The following is a 23,154-nucleotide window of genomic DNA, read 5'->3' on the forward strand; positions in this document are numbered from 1 at the left end:
AAATTTACGAATACAACTCTAAATTGACGTGTTTTGGCCCACACGAGACATAAAAATGTCCTTATTTACTTGAAATCCATTCATTCTTATGTGGAGGATCGGATGAGTGGATTGGATGGTGTATAAATAACACTGTGGATTCTACACACAATTTAGACGATTTTAACGGTGAATTTCAATCTAAACTGCTTCCCATGGTGTGCCCTATATGATCATTGAATACTTATTATTTTTAGTTTTCTGTCCAAAATCATGATGTCTCACCTGATGGACGTGGTGGATCTCATCCATGAAAAGTATTTCTATCCACATCAGCGAAAGTAATGCATCTATCCGTACCCATGCTAGGTCGCGTTTTCGATATCCAAGATGGTGGTAAAGTAACACAGGACGAGTCGCCACTGTTTTCACCGGACGCGGATTGCGTACTGACAGCGTCAGCAGCAAGGTTGCTACTGACAGTGCTCTTGTGGCTCCGCATGATATATTTTTGTTTTATCGAAGCCGTCCATATATTTTTTCATATCATTATAAATCACTAGCTCGAAAATTAGAGAGATTACAATCTTGAGTGGACCACACTACAAGAAAACAGTGGATATTGAAAGCTCGACATTGAAAACTTCCCAAGGCTCACTGCAATGTTTATTTGTCATCCAACCTGTTGATTAGCTCACGCACACTGGATGAAGAGAAAACGAAAATTTCAGCTTAATCCAAAACTTTAATGGCCCCTACGAAGTTTTTAATGGCGAGTATTCAATCACCACTCTTGAATCTGCCTTATTTTTGGTATCATGTCATAAAAGAGTCTTGAAAAATGGATGGAAGGCGTGGATAGGATACATACGTCATGATGGGGCCTACTAGCACTGTCAGTAGCCACCGATCTGCTGAGGCTGTCAGTGGGCAATCCGCGTCCGTTTTCACCTGTTGTCGAGTAGCCATCCTGATCCTCTTCCCAGAAGCTTTTACGAGATTCGAGATTCGAGAAAGAGAGAGATTTCACATCATCACGTGGGAAGATAGCGATAAAATGGCATAAAGAGGTTAAAGAACAGAACCCAAATTCTCCCTTTATAAAAAATTAAAAAAAAAACAATAATAATAATAATAAAATAAAATAATCTTTTTTTCTATTTAATTTCAATTTCTGAAGCTGAAAATCTTATCTGTTTTTTCTTTGAATTTCTGGGTCTTTTGAAGCTGTTGGGAGCCAGAATCCAAGTCTCTTTCTGCTTCTGGTTGGTTAGTTTTGTTGGTTAATAGAGAGAGAGAGAGAGCTATGGAGGATGTACAACCAGCTTCTTCTTCTATGGAGGATGTACAACCAGCTTCTTCTTCTTCTCCTTTGTCTTCTTCGACGATCGCTTCGGATCTTTTCGGTGGTAAGGAGTCTTCGGCTTCTGCAAATACGTCTTCCCCTGGGATTTTCAGCTCTTTGTTTCCACGGCCAGCTTCTACTATGGTATGTATATTAAAACTTCTTCACTTTTCGGTATTTGGGTGTTCTTGTTTTTGGCTCTTTATGGAATTATCTGTCTGTGTGCGCTATTGATTGGTTTTGATTTGTGGGTCTTGTTCTTTTCTCTGAATTTTAGTTTCTATTCCTTTGGCTTGCTAGAATCGTCCTATGCAGTGTTTTTGTTTTTGGTTGTCTGGGTATTTTTTTCTTCTGTTTTTCTATTCCATTAGATTGATTTGCGAATGTGATTTTATCTATTGTTCAATTTTTTTTGGGTTATACGATGCCAAGCTCGATTGGTGGGACTGGTAGCGGATGGAAAAGATGTGAATTGTTGACGAAAGTGGGTCAATGGAAGACACACCAAAGGCTTGGATTGGCCTGGATGTTGGAACCCATTGGGTTTAATCAAGGTTTGAGATCTCTCTTAGAGAAGAAGAAAAATAAAATAATTGTATAAAAGACCTTCATTTCCAAACTTGATGAGCCTAAGTGGACCAGAAGCTCGAAACAATGCAGACCGTTGAATTGTCTACTAAGGTTGATCTTTACGAGAACCCGCTAATAATCTTTGACCTTGGCTCGATCCAAATAACTGTCTGCCTAGGTCATTGATGGTAATCCCCATGTAATGTGTTGAAAACTCAGGCTTTTGAATGGTAAGATTGCGAACTGTCTGAAAATCAACAGTAGACATTGACTTAGCCTAAACCCGGCCTGCATCGTGGGTTTTGGAGGAATTATGCTATGTCTAACATGTCTTTACACAATATATGCCGGTTCTCAATTCCGACTAGTGGGCCCATGATTTAGTAATCCAAACCATGAGTTTGTTACATCCCTCCATGGATGGACCATGCCCCCAGAACCACGTAACCTACAATTTTTGGCCTACAGATAGGCATTTAAGAATAGAACTGCAATGACCATGTGCATTCAATTGAAAAAAAAAAAAAAAGGTCCCAACATTGGTCGCTAAGATCTTCCAATCTAGGAGATTAGGTGCATGGTCTATTCATGGTGGGATGCAACAAACTAATGGTTTGGTTATGAACCATGAACACCCTGTTAGAATTGAACTGCACTTCATTATCATCTAAGCCTTATCCCAACTAATTGGGGTCGGCTACATGAATCCTTTTCCTCCATTGTACTCTACCAAGGGTCATTACTTCAATTAGACCATGGGTCATCAAGTCTATTACTACTACCTCCACCCACATCTTTTTGGGCCTTCCCTTTGCCCTTTTAGAGCCTTCAACTTGTACCAACTCACTACTTCTATTTTGCATAGTTCTTTGTCTCCGCTGCACTTGATCAAACCATCTAAATCTACTTTCCCTCATCTTGTTATCAATTGGTGCCACTCCTAGGATCCCCTCAAATGCATTCATTTCTAATTCTATCCTTCCTTGTCTTGCCACTTGTACATCTCAACGTCCTCATTTAAGCTACAGTGATCTTATGGACATGTTGTTGCTTAACTTCCCAACATTCTTTCCCATAAAGCATGGATGGTCTTGTAGCCATCTTATAAATTTTCTCTAGAGGCGCATCTCCATTTCTTCCACCCTGCTTGAATTCTATGGGCAACATCCTTCTCAATCTCTCTACTCTCATGAATTCAATTCAATATATCAAAAGTGATCATTTTGGGAAACTTCTTATTCAACAATCTTGACTAATTCATTGTTCCCACTCCTATTCTTACTAAAATTGCATTCCATATACTTTGTTTTAGTCTAACTAATTTTAAATTGTTTAGATTATAAAGCACCTCTCAATAAATCTAGCTTGTGGTTATGACCTCCCTTGCCCTGTCAATCAGAATTACGTCATCTCCAAACAATAGACACCATGGGATCTCTTCCTACAAATGCCTCGTTTGCTTGTCCATAACCAATGTGAAAAAGTACAAGCTCAATGCCAACCCCTAGTGCAAGCCTACAATAATTGGGAACTCACTTATCTCTCCATTGATGGTCCTCACATTCTTTCTGCTCTCTCATACATATCCTTAATGATGTCAATGTACTCTCTTGAAATTCCTCTCCCAAGATCCACCAGATTAATTCTATAGGAACCCTATAGTATCTTTTTCAAAGTCAATTAAGATCATGTGGAGATTCTTCCTTCTTTCCCCATATTTCTCTACTAAGTACGAAAATAGCCTTAGTGGTAGACCTTTGTGGCATGAAACCAACTTGTCTCAATCTTTGCTCAATCACTTTTTCCCAAAATTCCATAGTATCACTTATAAGTTTAATCCCACGATAGTTTATGTAGCTTTGTATATGTTCTTTATTCTTATAAATAGGTACAACGATACATTATTCCATTCGTTTGGCATTTTTCGATCTTATAATCTTATTAAACAACTTGGTCAACTAAAATAACCTAGTATCTCCCATACACTTCCAAACCTCTATTGGCATACTGTCTGGTCCAAGGGCATCTCATGTTTTCTTCTTTCTCACAGCTTCTTTCACTTCAAATATCGTAATCTTACAAAAGTATCTATGGACTCCAACATCATTTGAGTTTATTATTTTTCCCATCTCTATGCTCTCAGAGTGATTGCCATTTAACAAGTTTTGAAAATAGCTTTTCCACCTTTAATTGATCTCATTTGTTCTTGACTAGTACCCTTTGGTTATCGCTTTTAATGTATCTAACATGATCTAGGTCCCTTCTCTCTCTCTCTCTCTCTCTCTCTCTCTCTCTCTCTCATTTTTGCAAGTTTAAAGGCATCTTTCACACCTTCTCTTTTTCCTAATCTATTGTAAAGATCATCATAAACCTGCAGTTGAGCCTTAATTCCTACTTTATTAGCCTCACTCACTAGAAAACCCATTGTTATCTAGGTTTTTTTTTTTCCTAGGGTTTTCCTTTCTGCCAAATTGATTTGTGTGTGCTGGTCATCGATTCTTCGTGTTACAGTATTATGTTTTGTGGGTTTCATCCCCTTTTCCTATTAGTTGGAAATACTGAAGCCATTGGGAATGTAATTTTGGCAGTTTTTTGCATGTCCATTGATGGAAATGTCTTACATCTTGTTATCATTATTATTATTGTTGGGCTTGCAATCATCATGAATATTCTGGTGGATGTGTGGAACAAGTAGCAATTCATTCAACTCTGTGTTTGGAGTGGTCCATATAACCCAAACCCCATTGTGTGTCACATGGTTCTTCTGCCTTTTCTCAAAATCAAATATACCTTTCTACTTGAATGGTAGAACCCAAGTACTTTCTTTTAGATCCATGAAACAACTCTCAAAGATCCTTTTCCCTTTTGGAAGATAGTTTATTCTTGTCCTTCAAAGACTATGACTGCAGCGAGCTTCAACTTGAGTTTGGGTCAACTGTAACCCAATTGACCCAACCAAAGTATGGTCGGGTTGTCAAGGTCCTCGGGTCGGGTTTGGGTTGGAAAATGCCAACCCAATTTGAAATCAGGTTGGGTTTGGGTTGAGAAAACTCAGGTCGAGTTAGGTCGGGTTGGGAATAGTCACATGTATTTGGGTCGGGTTTAAGTCTAACTGGGTTGAGTATGGGGAAATTTGGGTTGGATCCAGGTTGGGCATTTCAGGTTGGAATTCAAGTCAGGTTGGGTTGACACTCAAACCGACCCAACCTGCCCGAGTTGCACCCCTAGAGTGCAAGAGTATCCATCAACAAAAGAATAACCCTAAGATGATCATCCCATGGCTATTGAGAACGAATCAAATCAGATGGTTAAGATACTAATTTTAAGCAAGAGAGAAAATCATGCCTGCCAGCATTCTTTGAGTGACACCTAAATGTATCCTTAGTCAAACATACCCTTAGTGATTCATTTCTATTGAAGATAAGGAGGATCTAGTTATTTTCCTACTGTTTTCTTTTTATAGGTTATATTCGGTGACTTTTGAATGGCTTCTTTTTTCTTTTTTTTTCTTTTTAATTCGGGTTCCAGGTGATGGGGAGGGATTCATCGCATTTTGATTCATTTGGGTTGTGGAAGAGACAAAATCCGGAGCTTCAGGTTTCGAATACCAAGCATGTGCCCGCAGGTTTGTGAAGAGGCCCATTTTGTTGCGACTATTTGGATGAAATGTGTTTCATGTGCCATTGCTTATTTTTCCATCATCTTTGAAGAGAAAATTCCTGCTTTGCTGTTTGTGGTGCTGCTTTGACATTGCTACAATATGCTAGAAGCAACCATATCATCAAGTCTTTTGTTTTAATTGAAAATTATCAAGATGAATTATCATTGTTCTTTCCTTCTTGTTTAGACTCTTATAAGACATTAGACATCTAAAGATCATGCTTGCCAGTTTTGATTTCTGGAACACTGTTTGGAAGCATCCAGCCCTTCTTGGTGGGCTTCTTGCACTGTATATCATTTGATGGGTTCCATGACTTTTATTAGCTTTGCCTTATGTTGCATCTTGCCTTCCATTGTTTCATCTAAAATGCTGTTGAAAAGGGTCAAACTCTCCTTAATGGGCTGTAGGCACCATCTTAAGAATATGCATATGAAGGAATAATGGGATCCTCAACCCAAGGATATCACCATTTACTTGGATTTTCAGTTTGAGCAAGTGGGACCTACTCATGGTGATCCACTCGATTTTTCTCTTGAACTCCTCTATGGATGGGCAATGCCCAAATAACTCTGTACTGGAAGATCCTAGCCACCACTCTTAGTCCCTTTCTTGAATGTGGGCTTATTTCTCTTCTTAACTGCCTATTTTCAGACTGGAATTTGACTGGTTAAGATTGTCCTTTTCCACGAGTGTTTGAATGGTTCAACAAAATCATCAGCTTTAACCTGGCGTGGTGCCGGTTTATCAATGTTCGGAATTCTGTTCAGAAGAACACAACCCTTTGGTGTTTGCATGATGGGTTCCTTGAAATTTATTTACTTTATTGTATCTTCCTTCATTCCTGCCTTGACACTTAAGACTCTAATCAGCTGAGCCCATCTCCTGGTGGGCCCCATGGACAATATACGTAACATTTATGATGTGTTCCATGAGTTCTATTGGCTTTACCATATCTTGCCTTATTCTCTCCTTTTAGTTTTGGAACTCTGTTCAGAGAATGGAACCTTCCAAGGCTTGTAGCATTATGTATGAAGAATATATATTTTAATTGGTTCTTTGAATTTCAAGTTGCTTGAGTCCTCTGCCTTTTGTGATGATACTCAAGAAAGAGGTGACCAGCCATTCTCGATGGGTTCTTCAAACCATGTAAAGAGCTTTAATGTACAGTGGTTCCATGAAAATTATTGGCTTTTCCCTATCTTTCTTCTATCCATCTGTGGTGTGGTTTACAAGAGCTTGTAAAGGGAAGTTTCATACTGTTAAGCAAGGCCCTTTCAAACCCCATTGAGAAAGTGATGAGAGATGGAAATACTTCGAAAAGGTTCATCTCATCCTCTGCGTGCTTTTGGCTGATTGCTTTCTCATTTGCTTATGGTGGCTTTCTTTGAATCAAGTACCAACTTCTCTTTGAATTCCACTAAATAGTTGATTTCCATGGCGCACGAATGAATTACTAGTTACTCATTATAAATCTCATGGACTAGACTATTAAGTGTGCACTTTCACTTTTTTCGCAGATTTTAATGACTCATCCACCATACATGTGGACTAAAGGTACATCAATTTGGACCATCCAAATTGTGAGCTCCACAGCATATTGAGCATATACCTGAAATCACATTGATCAGATGATCCTAACTATCCATTTGGTGGACATCAAACAGATTGTTAAAGGGAATATGGTCGATAAATTTGATGGCAGAAGTCAGATAGTCCTATTCAACATGATTTTTGGGTTACACTTCATCATGATGGGCCCCAAATCTAGGTGATCTACATTCACGCAAACTTGTGCCACATGTAGGGTAGATGAATCGCAACTATTTAATACATAGTGGAAAACAGTCTTAGCAGTCTGTTGCCAATGACAGATCAGATCATCACATGACAAATGAAATTTTGACTTCTAGATGAAATCAAATATCACATACCATTTCTTTTTTCGCATTTCATAACCGTAATTTTGAATTTATGACTCTTTGGCTGGTTTTTGTGTTTGTACTCCTAAATTAGGTTCTCTTTTCTATTTGTAATTCCAATTTCAATTCTCTAACTGTCATTGGATATGTAGACCCTTTTCACATTGTTGGACTAAGGGCACATTTGGATGAACCCTCAAAAGGAGCATTTCACACCTAAACAGTGTTTTACGCCAACCCCAGCTTGGGTTGTGTGTTTGGATGCACTTTCGCACACCCTGTCTCATCCTCCGTTCGGCAAATTAGGATCTAAAAAGCCAACTCGATGAAAACTAACAGGGTTGGTTTTTATTGAGTCAACCAGAAAAAGGCAAGCATGAAAACCCCCTTTTGCGGAAGTGCGTTCAAACGGGCCTTAAATGTGAGTTCTTGCATCCTTAAATCTCGATGTTATGGATAAGCACGGACCACTTCTTTATTATATCCTATTTATGCAGATTTATACATTATGTTGCAAGTGCGTTTGCTTAGCATAGCACCCGATAGCTACATGCAGATTTCAACAGAGTAACCCTCTTTTATCAAAGGTGCAGCAATAACTTATCAGTCCCCTCTTTATAAAACGGACAAGTGTATGATATCCTTGAAGTATATCAAATGTTTGACCCCTCAATCTAAAACCAGAGACATGGTGTGCATGTACATGATCTGAAATGCTCATCCATTGGTCCCCCACCATGGATGGGCTATGGCCCATAGCCCAACAATTATACCAGTTTGATGGTACTCACCATTGAAATGGTGGCCTCCAATTGTGGATGGGTCATAGCACAAAAATCACTCTGATTGGATGATTCCATCCCTCTAAGTGGCTGCAAATGGGTGGCAAAAGATGGAAAATAAGCAAGAATCCACATTCAATAGGCAAACACCCCTTAATCTAACTGTTACGACCATCCTGTCAGGATGATTTTTGGGTAATGGCTCACTTATTGCAGAGGCTGCCAAATGAGCAGTCCAGATCTTATACACGTGTGCCAGCCATATGCATGAAGTTATATTGCGCCACCTTTCTTTTGATATCTCTGAAGAAACCAATGCTCTCCTCTATTTAAAAAAGGAAAAAAAAAAAAAAGATAATTATTATACTTTACCAATATCATATGAATTTGCAAAGGCCTTATTAGAAATCATGGATAGTGTAGGATCTGATAACATCTTATTCTGAAACTAAGCTTCCTTTTCCTAAAGGGAAAAAAAAAACTGTTTCTAGAATGTCATGCAACAGCTACCTCAACCACTATTAGTGCTTGTTTTTCAGACAGGATAGACCAAGGCGGTGGAAATGAAAACAAAAGCATACCCAACAAGGACAAGATCTCTGCTTATCCGGATGAAACAGTAGAGCCATGCTTTCTCAGCTCCTCTCTATACTATGGTGGTCGAGACGTCTATTCGCATTCAAATACCCAAGCTTCTGGAACACCTGCTATTGTGAGTAATCCCATATCAGACGTTACATGACAGAATCAAACACAGTTACCCTAACCTATGTAACAAGGACACTGATTTTTCTTATTCTTTTTTTAAATGCCATGTCTGACACCTTGTATCCGTGCATGTTTGTGTCCAAGTTACATAGTCTCTTTACAAAAATGATTCAGTGCTCTCTAACACAACTCTGTGACCAAAACATCATCAGTTCAAAAAGGTTGATGGAGAGGACCCCAATGCGAGCAATGGAAATGATGCATCAAGAGGAAATTGGTGGCAAGGTATCGAGCTTGGAATAAAGAAATGCTCTCGATCATGTAGTTTGGATTTTGTGATTTCACTCTCAATCTTGTTTTTCTTGTTTCCTCAGGATCACTCTATTACTAAAGCATTTGCTCCCAGTGCTCGTGCATTAACCTTCTACCAAGGTATGTATCCTTTACTAGCTTAAATGCCTTTTTGTTGGTATTTGACCATTTGCAACTGAAGTTTCCTATGGTTATGTGTGTATTATATACTGAGAAATGCTCCAGTGCTCTCAGAGCACTAAGTTATACTGCTACCAGTCGCATCAGTTCACTTGGATAGTCCAATCAATCAATCAATCTGAACTGTCCACTAAGTCCAGAACACTTTTCATGGTCTGCTAAGCAAAAATAGAACAAATCGGTTGATCCAATCCATCCTTGATTTGGCCTTATTTTCTATAGCCATCCTTTTTTTTTCCCCCAGCAATGGATGATATTAGATTCGTGAGCAGTTCATGATGGTTCCCTAACAAATAAATGGATCAAATTGTTGATTCAACCTATTTTTGTATAAATGATCTTGACCCTCCATATTAAAGGCCATTGATCTAATGGTTAGAATTGGTCAAATCATGTGATGTTTTTATGATAGTCGAGAAAATGTGTGTTGGACCTAATGAACATTCTGGATAATCATACTGGGGAAATGTCCCGATGCAACTGGGAGCACTCTCAACTTATAGTGCTTTGAGAGAATTGGAGCATCTCTTATATACCTTGAAATGTTTAGCCTCTCCTTGATCTCTTTGTTAAGGAAGGAGGTTTTCTAAGCCCACACGCATGTGCAGTCCTCACCATCTTCATGCCAGCTCACATGTGACCATAGCACATGCGAGATCTGAGTAGACCATCAGCTGGGCCAGACTGTAGAATTGGCCCACCATTACATATCAGGCAAGTCGGTTCATCAGGTGAGCTATAGTGTATGAAATAAGTGGATGGATGAAACTAGCTTTCTCCAGCTGCCTATTTATGTTTACACTATGACTGACAAATGCACGGCACTGATTTTTGGGCCAATGCATCCTGATGGACCACGCAGATCATTTACATGTGTTTCATGTTGCTTTGTTTTAATTAAACAATTGGATTCCCCTTGTCCGTACCAGTTTTGAGTTGATTGTTCGAAGCCCAGGGAAGGTCCCTGAGGGGGCTGTTCCAAGTCCATCCCCCGGCCAGCACACAGCGACCCACTCTCGCCGTGGGAGTAGCTCAAGCAGTCCACTGACAGTTGACGGGTTCTGGATTGGGACCTTTGTGCCCACCCCCCGAGCCAATCCTTTAACTGAGGTTACGGATCATTGCTTGATAGAGCTTTGTCCCATAGGAAGAAGATCTCCTTGTTGGCCATCTAACCATAGATATGAATATTGGTATTGTATTGGCCGATATGGCTCTATCGTATCCATATCAGCATGAGGCAGTACGCAATACGAGGTCGCATTGGCCTAGTACCAAAAAACTGATCCCTATCGGCCTGTATCAGCTGATATCTCCGAAGAGTCCGATACTCCCATATAAGCTCAATTTTGATTTTTTTTTTTTCAAAATTTCACTTGACTCTTCTTTTCTTTTCTTTTTTCATTTAAGCCATGACAGAAGCTTAAAAACTCATTTTAGGCTAGATCTATACAAATGAGAATTAAGCTCAGTCAACTTGAATGAGTATTCTCCATACAGGAGATCTTCCAATTGAAAAGATCCATCAAGCTGAAAAAAGGTGTATCTATTTTATTCAGTTATTCAGTTACACTAATTATTCATTATTGGATCCAATTGCAATCACTTGTCATCTAACATGTGCCTTTTTTTTTTTTCCAACGGATTAACATGTTTCATTGATGGAAATTGTTTGGTGTAGTGAGGAAGAGGTTTTGTCATTATAAAACATCCCTTCTAGATGAGTCGAGTTTTTACTGTTTCCTACCTTGAATGAAGTTGAATGCTACTTTACCTAAGCACAGGTATATGTGCATTTAGTAGAGAAAGAATCAGATAAGGAGGATCCTCTAAGTCCTAAGATTCCACAATGTGTATAACATGTATCTGTTAAAGAAATACTTTCACCAACAATATCACAAGTTGGCTTTGTATTCTATCTTAGATACAATTCACTGAAAAGATTCTTAGTAAATCCCCACTTGAAGGTTCAGTACCACCCAATCCATTCTATGAATCTGTTGTTGGGAGCTGCGAAACAAGGAGGACCTGAAGATTAAGTGAAGAGTTAGATTTTGAATTCCCATATTTCGTACTCCTTGGACCCTAAGGAAACGAAAAAAAAAAAAAAAAAGTTTTGAGAATTTGAATCTTGGAATTTCTGTTTAATGTTACATGTGAAACATTTGGATGTGTGTGTGTGTGTGTGTGTGTGTATATATATTAATTTACAAAATAAAGAAGAGTATGAATGAGAATTTGGGAATTAAACCAAATTTACGTTTGATGCTTTCAAGCTTATGAATTGGGGCTTATTCAGATATCATTCACATGTGTTTATTTGCTTCAACCTCAATTGAGAAGGTGAAGTTATGAGTAGCATATTCGCTCATGATAAGGAATATACATAAAGGATAAATCCGTGAATAATAGTAAGTTAAACCTTATAGCATATTCAGCCCTCATGGCCAAGTGGGAGATGTTGGATCCATGGCTATGAGGCCCTCTTCATTGTAGCTGTCTGTGGTGGATCTTGTGTAATCCCCACATTGGCTTGTTAATCAAGCTTCTAATCGCAGTTTTGGGTGTTTCTATTTCATCCATGTGATCTTCCTTCTTTCTTGATTGGGAATCCAGGGTTTGATTGATATGATTTTTCTGGCTACATTTTCTAGCAGGAACATGAGGAAGTTTGGGAGTGTTTTCATCTGCCATCTATGATACTAGAAATAGCTGATATTATGGGTATGCCATGCTGGGAGGGATGCCGCAAATGATGCTTGTACTTCTGCCAATAGAGGAATACCATCAGAGGACCACGTGCTCAGTTTTTGTTCTGAGCAGTAATTAGGAATGATGCCTGTGAAACGTTTAAAGGACCTGTTGAAACTTTTGTCGTTGGACTGATGCAGACTTAAAAAGTACAAAACTATCTTTGCTTGGAATGTTTTTCTTCCGTATCTGGAAATGCTTTAGGCTTTTACAGCCAACTTCAATGGTAGAAAATATAGAATAAAGAAGAAATTCAGTAGTTTCATGTGTTCTCTCTTGATCGTCTCATCTTCTCAAGTTCTGGCTCCGTGACTCAATTGCAGCGATAGATCATTGGAAGCTTTATCATCTGGAGAAAACTGGGCTGTGTTCATCCAAATCAAGCTTGGCCAAGTCAACTCGACTTGCATCCAAATCAAGCTGGGTCACTGTGAAATGCACTGGTGAACTTTAACTGCAGTTCAGACTCGGGCTGACTCATCAAGTTGGCTTGCCTACTCAGTCAACTTGAGTTGACTCAAACTAAGTTACTCGCCAAGTAAATTTCATTTTTAATGAAGATAATAATTAAAATTAAAATTAAAAAAAAAAAAAAAACTGAATACAATTGGTGGGATTTGAATTCCCATCCTCAAACAAGCAAGATCACAACATCTATCAGCAAACAATGAAGTTGTTTTTTAATTTTGTTTGCCTATTTCTATACTCACACTATTCTAAATATATGTTTATTAGCAAAATATTAATCATAGTTTCTTGACTCTCTAAGAAATATTAATCCTAGTTTAATATTTATATATCAAGTCGAGTTGAATGGAGTTTTGAGTTAACCTTACTCGGCTGGATATCAAGTTGTGTTGAATTTTTGAACTATGGTCTGTCCTCCTGAAAATTCATTTGGAATTCTTCTCTTGATATTCCTTATAGTAACTTTTTGGAGTGCTGTGGAGAACAAATTAAACCCCCAAAAGCATCGAGGCCTAGTTCGAATAACTATAAAGATTTGAAGTTATTATATTGAAAACCTATCATAGTGCTACCGATAATTTATTAAATTTGAAACAGATTATTAGTTGTTTGGTTGTCCTGCTTAAGATTTGAATTTGAGGCAATTTTAAATTTATTATTGTTCGTTTGGTTACTGATTTAAATGTTGAATTTTTACTTTTTGGGTCCCCATTATTAAGATGACTTTACACATTGGTCTGATCATCTACTTGGACAATCCACCATGGGGCCCATCTTTGATTGCCCATGACTCTGAATAATCACTTTGATAAAAGATTTTAATCATCTTATCAATAAGCAGTAAATTGGGAACTACCCATTAATCATGTTGAAAAATGTCCAATCATCGATCAAGACTGTCTATCATTGCATGCCCATAAAAATTGCTATGATTGGATGATACTAAACACCCAATCAATGGCTAAGAAAATAGGCACTCCAGATTGATTATAGAAGAAATCATTTGAGCCGGATCATCCGCCATCTCAGGTACATTTTTCATTGCTATCTCTCTCGTAATCACTTTAATCTAATGATCCTCTCAATCAAATCAATGACCATAGAAAATTGGATGATTCAAATTGATTATATCATAAAAGGTCTCGTTATTAATTATGATCATGAGTATCTATCATGCACACCTCACTTCAATTTCTTGCGATTCTCAGGAATCAATTTTTTGGAATCATATCCGTGTGATGATCAACGGCCAAGAAAATGGATTACCTGAATAGATAATATTGGAAAAGGTTGGATCCATCACTTGGGCTCCACCTTTGATTGCCTAATGCATCTCAAGAATCACTTATGGAATTATCTGTGCCATTATTAATGTACAAGGAAGTGGAGAGTCTAGATTGATTTTGTTGAAAAAAAGAAGAAGAAAAGATTATATAACTAACTCAATTCCAGACTCATCATAAACCCTGCAATTAAGTACCAAACAGTAACTAACAGCGAATGTGCTTCTGAAGCAGGAAAAGAAAACAGGGGCCATTTTCCAACAAAAAAGCCTAGGAAAACCTATCAAAATTCAAAACCCATTCTAAGGAGTGATTTTGGATCCCTGAAATATTTGAAGGTGAAGTGAATCTATTCCTTGGAAAGGTATTCTCTGTTCAAGAGATTCTCTCTGTCTATCATTTTTTTTGGGTAATGAGAAAGCCATGCCCAAGCATTCAGAAACTCTGTTTGGATACTGGAATAGAGTTGTTAGGAACCTGGGTATGGATACTGGGAATTCAAGAACATGGCCATTGGAGGAAATTGAATCCCCAAGAATTTGCTCCTCAGCCTTTTCAAGTGAATCAAAGTGACTCAAAAAATGTGAATGTAATTTCCGGAGAACAAATTTCCAACCCTTTTAGCGACCACCCAAATGCCAGCAAAGGCCTTTATGAATCTATTTCATTTCCATCATCGCCACTTTCCATGAGAGCCAGATGACTCCTAATAAACAAAGAAACAATGGCAGAAAAACCCATTCAACCCAGATGAATAACTGAGGTTGCTTTTGGATGCATCAGCGGATTGTAATGAATTGCAATAAGTAGTCTAATGAAGTGGAGAAAGCAGTTTCGTTCATGAGTGCTAAAATTGAGTACTCCCAAGTTCCAAATCCAATTCACAATTACAGTACTTTCAATGTAGATTTGAAAGGGTGGTAATTGCAATCTTAGCTCTACTTCCCAATTATGAATTCTAGGAAACATCAGTAGTTTTTGTCCTCGTAATCTGAAGAGAAAAAGAAATTGGAAAAACAAAAAGAAGGCACTAGGAATTCTCCAGAAATGTGTCTGATGGAAGTGGGTATTTGCAGTAATCGGTATCTTGTTTCCTCTCATTCGAAGAGATGCAGAGGAAGAGCCTTTCGAAAGAAGCTGCCATTTTAGTAGCCGTAAACAGCTTGGAAGCTCTCCATCTAGCTGCTTTGCCTTTCTTCTCCAAAACCTCTCTCCCATCTCGAAAAACCCTGTACAAGGTCTCTTTCAGTGATTCCACTGTCGGCGAAAATATGTAACCAAGCTCCGAGCTGACAATTGCAGACCCCGTTGTGCTGGCAAATCTTGTAGCCATCACTGGCTTGCCTGAAATCATCGCTTCTAGCGGTGTTTGGTCGAAACCTTGAGCTCGAAGAGATGGGTGTACAAAAATGTCAAGTGCGTTGTAGAATCGAGCAATCTCACCCTGATCGAGAGGACCCAAAACCAGTAGATTGGGCCCGAGCTCTTTATACCTGTCAGCCCAAGGACCATCTCCGGCGACGACAACAAAAATCTGTTTCCGGAACATCTGGTCCTCCATGAAAATCTGATTCAGAGCTTCAAACATTATTGGGTGTCCTTTGTCCCTCACCAGCCTCCCAGACATCCCAAGAACTAGGCCTGCAGATTCCGGCACTCCATATTGCTGTCGGAAAGCGTGCCCACTGACAGAATCCTGTTTGAAGACGTACTCATTAACACCATTGAGTATCACATGGACCCTCTCCTCTGGAATCATGTAAATCCTCTTGAGAATATCTCCAACGTGATCGCTAGTGGCGATGTGGTGGGCGTAATTTTGGAAGAATTTCACCTCTTCAATGATCCTAAATGATCTCTCTGCCAATCTCTTCTCAAGATCCGGCGACCGATGTTCTCCCTGCCTGCGGACCAGGTCCTCTACAATGTCAGTATGCATGGCCTCATAGGCAATTCCGTGCCATGAGACAGCAATGTTGGTCAGTCTCTTGGCCCAGGGATGCATGAGACCAACGCTTTCGGAGTGGACCACATCAAAGGGCTGGGTTGAGTTCAAGGCCTCGAATTGCCGCCAGGCGGCTGCAGGGTCCATTAGGCCAAATGGGGTGGGGTCAGACAGATGGAAATGAATGTTGGGGTGGACCGCTTTCGGGGAGGCGTCTGGTGAGACGGTGAAGACATGAGTCATGTGCCCCCTTCTAGCTAGGACTAGATGGAGGGTCAGGGCATGGCGTTCCATACCGCCGGCCCGATTCGCCTGTGGCCATCTCTTGACAAAGAGGGCAATGTTGAGGCGCTTTGGGGGCGGTTCGGGCGAGAAGGAGAGATGATTCCATGCAGAAGGGAGAGAGGGGAGATGGCCTGAGAAGAGAGGTTGGCTTTGGGAGTGTAGAGTGGTGATGGGCTTTTGAAGATTGCATGAACATGGATGGTAATAAGTCCAGAAGAGGAATGCAAGAGAAGAGATGGAAGAGAGTACAAAGAGCAAATGGCAGATGGAATGGAGATTGAAGATGAGATGAGATTGGTGGTGTTTGGCCATGGATTGATTGCGATTTTTTTATTTTTTTGGATTTTGAAAGAGAAGGGAAGTTGAAAGAAGGAGAGGCATTGAAACTGGGGCCAAAAATCGAATTGATTTGGACGTTGGAATCTTTTGGGAAACGACTAGTAGATCTGACTTCAAATTATCAATGAGAAGAGCCTTTGATTCCCTGGCAGAGTATGTTCATCTGTACAAATGGCATGCATGTGCCTCAATCCAAATGGTACAGATCATGGGCCCCACTCTTGATGGATCATGACCCAGTAACCACGCTGAACGGATGGTTGTAACTGTCCAATCGGCGGCCATCAAACAGATGGTTATAATGGAAAATATCAACGGTCCAAAATCAAGAAACGGATGATCGCTAATCGGATGTTAGATCGTCCAATCTATCTCATTCGAGGACTGTCTGATTTCATTGCGTATGTGCCACGTATAGGTTGGTGATGTGCATGTGTACAGATGTTCATGCTCTTTCAAGGCATTAAATAACTGATCTTTTTTTTTCTTTCAGATGGCGGCGGCTTTTGAGGACTTTGCACGTGAGAACTCCTCTCGGAATGGGAGTTTACAAGGGAGTTCCTGCAACTCAGAGCTACATGGGGCCCGCAAGGATTAGGCTTATATTTGTGTTTTCCCTTCGTCCTGGTGGGAATCACCTTATGAACGGTTTAGATGGCACATAAATATCACGGTGAGCCACAAGAAGGTTTCAATGGTGGGTGTTCCCATACCCACTGTCTCCTGTGGTGTGGCCCACTTGAATAATTGATCTTTCTAATGTTTTTAATTCCAGTCCAAAACGGTCTGTAAAAACTGATGGACGGATTGGATTTCACAAAGAAATCATGGTGTGCTCCACGGAGCTTTGGATTGCAGGAAACTGCGTTCTTGATTGGATTCCCAGAAGTGTTTCCTCTTTGGTGGAGAGCGGATTGCGCACTGAGTAAATTCCGTGGAGCTAACCTTGTTGTACCGTGTTGTATGTGTCTTAATCCACGCCGTCCATCCGTTTTATCCACCCCTTTTTAGGAATGAGCCCAAAATTGAAGTATATCCAAAGTTGTCGTGGACCGCACCACAAGAAACAGTTGAGTAATGACGTCCACCGTTGAAACTTTCGTAGGGCCCATAGTGACGTTTATTTGTCATCCAACCTGTTGATGAGGTCACAAAGACATGGATGAAGGCAAAACGAAAAAGAAAATATCAGGTTGATCCAAAACTTATGTGGCCCCAAAGAAATTTTCAACGGTAGGAGTTCAATTCCCACTATTTTCCACAGTGGGTCCTTGCTCTTACTCCGGTGGTAGACACGTTGACGGTTCGAGTACCCAGGTGGTGAAATCCCACTACGGCGTGAGTGTGTGGTGGTATGTGTGCGTGTGTAAATAAAAAATTAAAAAAAAAGTCTCATCCTCTTAGGTGTTCCCAGTTGGCAAGCAAAAGATCGTGCACAGTAACATCTCCCACCATCCATTGATTGTGGGCGGGAATCCCCATGCGAATTCCCGAGCCACATGGGGTGGAGGATCCTAGGATCTCACTCGGTACCCGATGGACGGTGTAGGATCAAGGTGCACAATCTCACGTCTATTAATGGTAACATGCGAGTCATATTCTTTTTATAATCCTCTGGAGACTATACAAGCTTTTTCAACGCCCCTAATGCTACAGGCACGTGCATGCTCATGGACCGAGGCCTTGATGAACGGTGGAGGCTTCATCAATTAAAATGTCAGCTTTCGTTAAATCCGAGACAAGCTCAAAACATAGTTTGACTTTCTTCAATCAGATCCATCCATGTATTGGGCCCGATTCGTCTGAGCCGACTCAGACTCAATCGGGACCAGTGCTGGAGGATGACACTCTTCCGGTTTGCTTTAGTATTATCGTAGGGCTGAAAGTTGGGCGGGTTAAACCCGACCGACCCGAGACTGACTCAACATTGGGTCGGGCTCAGGCAGGATGTATGGAGTCTGATTTTAATCTTGGGCTTGGGATATACAACCACTAACTTGATTAAACTTGGGTTAAGCTCAAGTTGAAGTCTTGTGTTGCCTAACGTAACTCAATTAATATATAAGTTACTAATTAATTATAATTGAGTGTGGATCATATGTGTTGAAGGCATAAGAATTCAAGTGTTGCTGGGTTTCATTCGTCCGCATCATTTCCGATGACTCAATATAACAAGATACACTAGATTTCTCTCCCAAATAGATTTCATGCTACATAACATGACTTTCAAAGGAGTAGTTGTCCTGTATTTTAGCTTGTTTGGTTAGAAAATAAAATAAAATTTTTTATGATTTTTTTTAAAAAAAAATTATATATATAATTAATAAATCATATATACAAAAAATAAGATGTGTATTGAAATACAATAGACTAATATAATAATGAAAATATTAGCATGTATCCACCCGACCGAGCCCGCTTGGGTTGAGAATTCTCAACCTGAGGTTAGGTTGGGTTGGGTTGAGTTATAGGAAACCTTGGGTTGGGCTAGGGTTGAGCACCAACCCGACCCAAACGGCCTGACTTTCAGCCCCAACTATTACCATGGGTTGACGACTTGGATGAGTTGGATGTGAATGACTCGTCCGAGTCAACTCGGACTCGGTAGAGTCCAATTCAGTTTGGGACTGCTAGCCAGTATTGAGAACAGAGGGGGCAGGAAGCTTGGGCTGACTCGACCGAGTCATGACTCGACTCAAGCCGAACAAGCCGGACCTAGTCACCGAATAAAAAAACATGGGTTTTGTACAATGCATTCAGACTTTCAGTATCTACCATTGGGGCCCATGGTTCGGTGATCCAAAACTGTTAATCTGACGGGACCAGCTTAGATGGTCCATCTCTGCCCCAGATTGAAAGATCCTAGTTGTAGATTGTTCGGCCTTTTTTCAATGTGAAGCATGATTTATTGTTGTATTATCTTTCTTAACAGGGTCTTTGGTTGCACCAAATATCATCAAAAGCATCCTTAACCTATTGAAGGATCATGATTTCATCTTCCTGTGTGAGAGATTTTAGGTGCGTTGGCCATAGACAGTGGGCCAAACAATATCAATGGCTTGGATCACTGAACCATGGGCTAGCCCAATCGTGCAAACTGAAAGCCTGCCATATGAAGTTTCTTTGTTCTAGACTTCTTTATCTTGAATCTCTCTCAATTCAAGCCAATTCAATCTGAGCTTTCAAGTTTCAACGGCAACAATTGTTTATTTTCGGTCCGCTGTCCGGCAATGAAGTGTACTTCACATTGTATTTAGTTGTTTTACCAGATCCGAAGTTATTTGATTCAATGGCAATCTATAATAGAATCATGGTTACCCAGATTATTAGCGATTGGGGCGGAACAGATGAAAGAAACAGATCACATCCCACAGTCAATGAGTTTATGATTCTCTGAAACACATAAGAAAAACCCACATAATGTATTATTCATATATCCACATACCATACACAGCACATAAGAAAAACCCACATCATGCATTATTCATATATCCACATAGTACCATACACAGCACATATGACCAGTAGCATTTTTATTTGAGAGATAACAAGATCTCATCCAAACAGGCCCATGGTCCTTAACACCATGTCGACCTCTTCTTCAAGGCAATGTATAAGCTGCAAAACCATCAAAACAAGCACAGAATCAGCAATGAGGTATTTACATGATTGCTTGATCAAGAGAGCATTTTTCTGGTTTGACCCAACAATGGTACCTTTAATCCAATGGACCCCACCATTGGATTGTCCATGTTTATTGGGTCCATCAAGAATCTCGATCAAACGTTGTTAGTCTACCATGAACACGAACCAAACATAATCAAGAGAAAATACTGTGGCCTACCTCCACACTTGAGGCCCACGGGACGGTCGGCAAGATTGCAACGTTTAGGAATCGTAATGGCAACATCCGGCTTGACCCCAGCGCTCTTGGCAGTGTTGGAGAGCAACACAGCACAGAGGCAGCTCGGATTCTGGCCCATTCTCTTCACCTGAAGGCAGCACTTGTCTGAAACTACAGCATTCCCATCTTGGGCTGCTGACATGCAAGGGGCAAGCTTGTAAGCTTCGTTTTCAGTGGAAGATTTCCCACATTCCCCAGCCGCGTCGATCACAGCAACACCCACAATCAAAATCAGCCCAAAGAAGCAAAGACACTTCATTGAAGCTTCCATCTCTCTCTTCTCTCTTTCTCTACAATGCATCAGACTCCCAATTCTACTGGGATTTATACCAACTACAAGCTCCTGTAGTGACATTTTCAGCAAAAGAAGAACTTACACTTGGAATCCACTTCTCCTTATTGGAGGGAGCACTAGAGGAGCTAATGGAACTCTTTATCTCAGCACACACTCTCTCTCAGTAACAGGTGGAAGAAGATGATCATTTGCTAGTGGGGGTGGCTAACAGTGAAATGTGAACTGACAGTGGGGTGTACTAACAAGCTAACAAAAAAAAAAGATGATCATTTGCTGTCTTCATCTGACGGAAGCGGGTATCTGCAGTAATCTGTATCCCTCTCTCTCTTAGATATGCAAAGGAAGAGCCTTTCATAAGCAGATGCCATTTTTGTAGCAGTGAATAGCTTCAAAGCTCTGCCTCGAGCTGCCTCACCTTTCTTCTCCAAAACCTCTCTCCCATGTCTCAAAACCTCATAAAGAGACTCCTTCAATGACTCTACCGTCGGTGAGAATGTGTAGCCCATCTCCGGGCCCACGATTACAGTGTCAGTTATGCTGGCAAACCTCGTAGCCATCACAGGCTTGCCTGAAAGCATTGCTTCTAGCAATGTATGGTCCAAGCCCTGAGCTCGAATCGTCGGGTTTGCAAAAATGTCGAGGGCATTGTAAAATCTGGCGAGTTGGGTCTGTTCCAAAGGCCCCAAAACGAGTAAATTCCGCCCGAGGTCTCTGTACCGAGCACCCCACGGCCCATCTCCGGCAACAAGAATATAAACCTGCTTCTTAAAAGTCTCATCCTCCATGAATATCTGCTTCAACGCTTCAAACATGATCGGATGGCCTTTATCCTTCACCAACCTCCCTGCCATTCCAATTACTAATCCTGCAGATTCTGGAATTCCAAACTGCCGCCGGAACTCCTGGCCCCGCTCGAAATCCGGCATGTAGATCTCTTCATCGACGCCGTTGAGAATTGTATGAACCCGTTCTTCTGGAATCATATAAATTCGCTTCAGAACATTTCCAACATGATCGCTGGTAGCGACATGGTGGGCATAAGCCCGGAAGAACTTCACCTCTTCAACCACCTTAACAACTCTTTCTGTCAATGCAAACGACCGTGATTCCTCTGGACTGCGATTGAGTTCTTGAACAATATCCGAATGTATGGTTTCATAGGCAATCCCATGCCATGAGACAACAACATTGGCCAGGCCACGGGCCCGAGTATGGAGCAGCCCAACGCTCTCGGTGTGAATCACATCAAACGGTTGTTGGGTTTTGTTCTGGGCCAGGAACTGATTCCAGACCACCGCTTGATTGAGATAACCAGCGGCGGTCGGTCGGGAGAGATGAAAATTGAGGTTCTTGTGAGGGTATTTTGGGAATGTGGAATTTGAGGAAGTAGAAGTGAAAATGTGGAGTTCATGGCCTCTCTTAGCTAAGGCAAGATGGAGGGTTAGAGCATGCCTTTCGAGGCCTCCGGCGAGGTTCCGTCGCGGCCATTTTTTTACAAAAAGAGCGATTTTGAGGAGTTTTGGAGGGGGTGTTTGGGAGAAGGAGAGGTGGTTCCATGAACAAGGGAAGGAGAGGAGGTGAGCTGGTGGGCAGGTTTGGATTTGTGGGGTGAGGGTATTTTGGTAATTTGATGACGGTGGGGAGTGGGACCAGTAGAAGAATGTTATGGATGAGAGAAAGCAGAGTGTGAATAGGAAGTAGCAAAGGTGGTGGAAGTTGAAGTCTTTTGCCATGAATGGGATTCGTACTCAAAATTGGCTAGGTAGGGAATGGATGGAAGAAGATTGGGAAAGAATTAAATGGATTTTTTAAAACAAATTATTCATTTTAATTTTATTTTTGAGGATTTGAAGAAGTTTTGCATGTGGAGGGGGGGGGGGGGGGAAGGTTGCATTTCCAAGATCAGTTGTTTATTTTGAGGACTTTGATTCTCTTAACAGAGTTGACTGTTCATAGACAGGCATTAAAACAATGTAGACGTGTCACATAAGTAATTCAAATTAAACCGTCCAAATCGTGGGCCACAATTTAGATGTACCACAGAAATGAATTGATTTACCAAATGGCTGATTGATGGACAGTTGAAAACTATTGACTGCTCAAACTCAACAATCAAAATGTTCACTAATAAGAGGTTTGGATTACTTAAATCTGATTTCGATATGATGATCTGTCTATAGAATGATCCACAATTGGAACGGTCTAATCTGAGTTAATGAATGCCAGATGTACGCTATCTGAAAGGCTAGGCATGAACTATCATCACCGCAAGAGGAGCTAATCATCACCGCAAGAGGAGCTTTTTCCTACTGTACGCCTCACCTTTAAGCCATACGAGAGCTTTTTCCTATTGTACGCCTCACCTTTGAGCCAGCAACCTTATCACGCCTGTCCAAACTCACTGTATCGTCTGGTTTTCCAATTACCC

At 40.6% G+C, this 23,154-nt stretch overlaps 4 protein-coding genes across 5 annotated transcripts; 1 reads left to right on the forward strand and 3 right to left on the reverse strand.

The window, feature by feature from the left end:
* The first annotated feature begins 917 nt into the window (after window positions 1-917).
* LOC131243856 (uncharacterized) lies at window positions 918-12,479 on the forward strand. Of its 2 annotated transcripts, XM_058243474.1 has the most exons (7): window positions 918-1,049; window positions 1,207-1,468; window positions 5,423-5,519; window positions 8,796-8,968; window positions 9,177-9,249; window positions 9,339-9,396; window positions 12,114-12,479. In XM_058243474.1, exons 2-6 carry the CDS (start codon window positions 1,286-1,288, stop codon window positions 9,353-9,355), a joined length of 543 nt encoding a protein of 180 aa, XP_058099457.1. In that variant the 5' UTR covers window positions 918-1,049; window positions 1,207-1,285; the 3' UTR covers window positions 9,356-9,396; window positions 12,114-12,479. The 2 variants fall into 2 exon arrangements, with proteins under 2 accessions (XP_058099457.1, XP_058099458.1); XM_058243475.1 differs by lacking the exon at window positions 918-1,049 and having other exon boundaries at window positions 1,122-1,468; window positions 12,111-12,479.
* A 2,304-nt stretch (window positions 12,480-14,783) lies between these two features.
* LOC131243858 (uncharacterized) lies at window positions 14,784-17,002 on the reverse strand. The gene has a single exon (XM_058243476.1). The coding sequence runs from the start codon at window positions 16,498-16,500 to the stop codon at window positions 14,989-14,991; it is 1,512 nt and encodes a 503-aa protein (XP_058099459.1). The 5' UTR covers window positions 16,501-17,002; the 3' UTR covers window positions 14,784-14,988.
* A 2,928-nt stretch (window positions 17,003-19,930) lies between these two features.
* On the reverse strand, window positions 19,931-20,739 carry LOC131243861 (non-specific lipid transfer protein GPI-anchored 5-like). Its single transcript, XM_058243480.1, has 2 exons — window positions 20,372-20,739; window positions 19,931-20,145 (listed from the first exon to the last, which is right to left on the reverse strand). The coding sequence occupies exons 1-2, from the start codon at window positions 20,730-20,732 to the stop codon at window positions 20,129-20,131; spliced, it is 378 nt and encodes a 125-aa protein (XP_058099463.1). The 5' UTR covers window positions 20,733-20,739; the 3' UTR covers window positions 19,931-20,128.
* Window positions 20,740-20,980: 241 nt separating this feature from the next.
* On the reverse strand, window positions 20,981-22,846 carry LOC131243859 (uncharacterized). Its single transcript, XM_058243477.1, has one exon. The coding sequence runs from the start codon at window positions 22,457-22,459 to the stop codon at window positions 20,993-20,995; it is 1,467 nt and encodes a 488-aa protein (XP_058099460.1). The 5' UTR covers window positions 22,460-22,846; the 3' UTR covers window positions 20,981-20,992.
* Window positions 22,847-23,154: the final 308 nt, after the last annotated feature.

This window comes from Magnolia sinica, chromosome 4 (assembly GCF_029962835.1).
Source record: "Magnolia sinica isolate HGM2019 chromosome 4, MsV1, whole genome shotgun sequence".
Classification (NCBI taxonomy): Eukaryota; Viridiplantae; Streptophyta; class Magnoliopsida; order Magnoliales; family Magnoliaceae; genus Magnolia; species Magnolia sinica.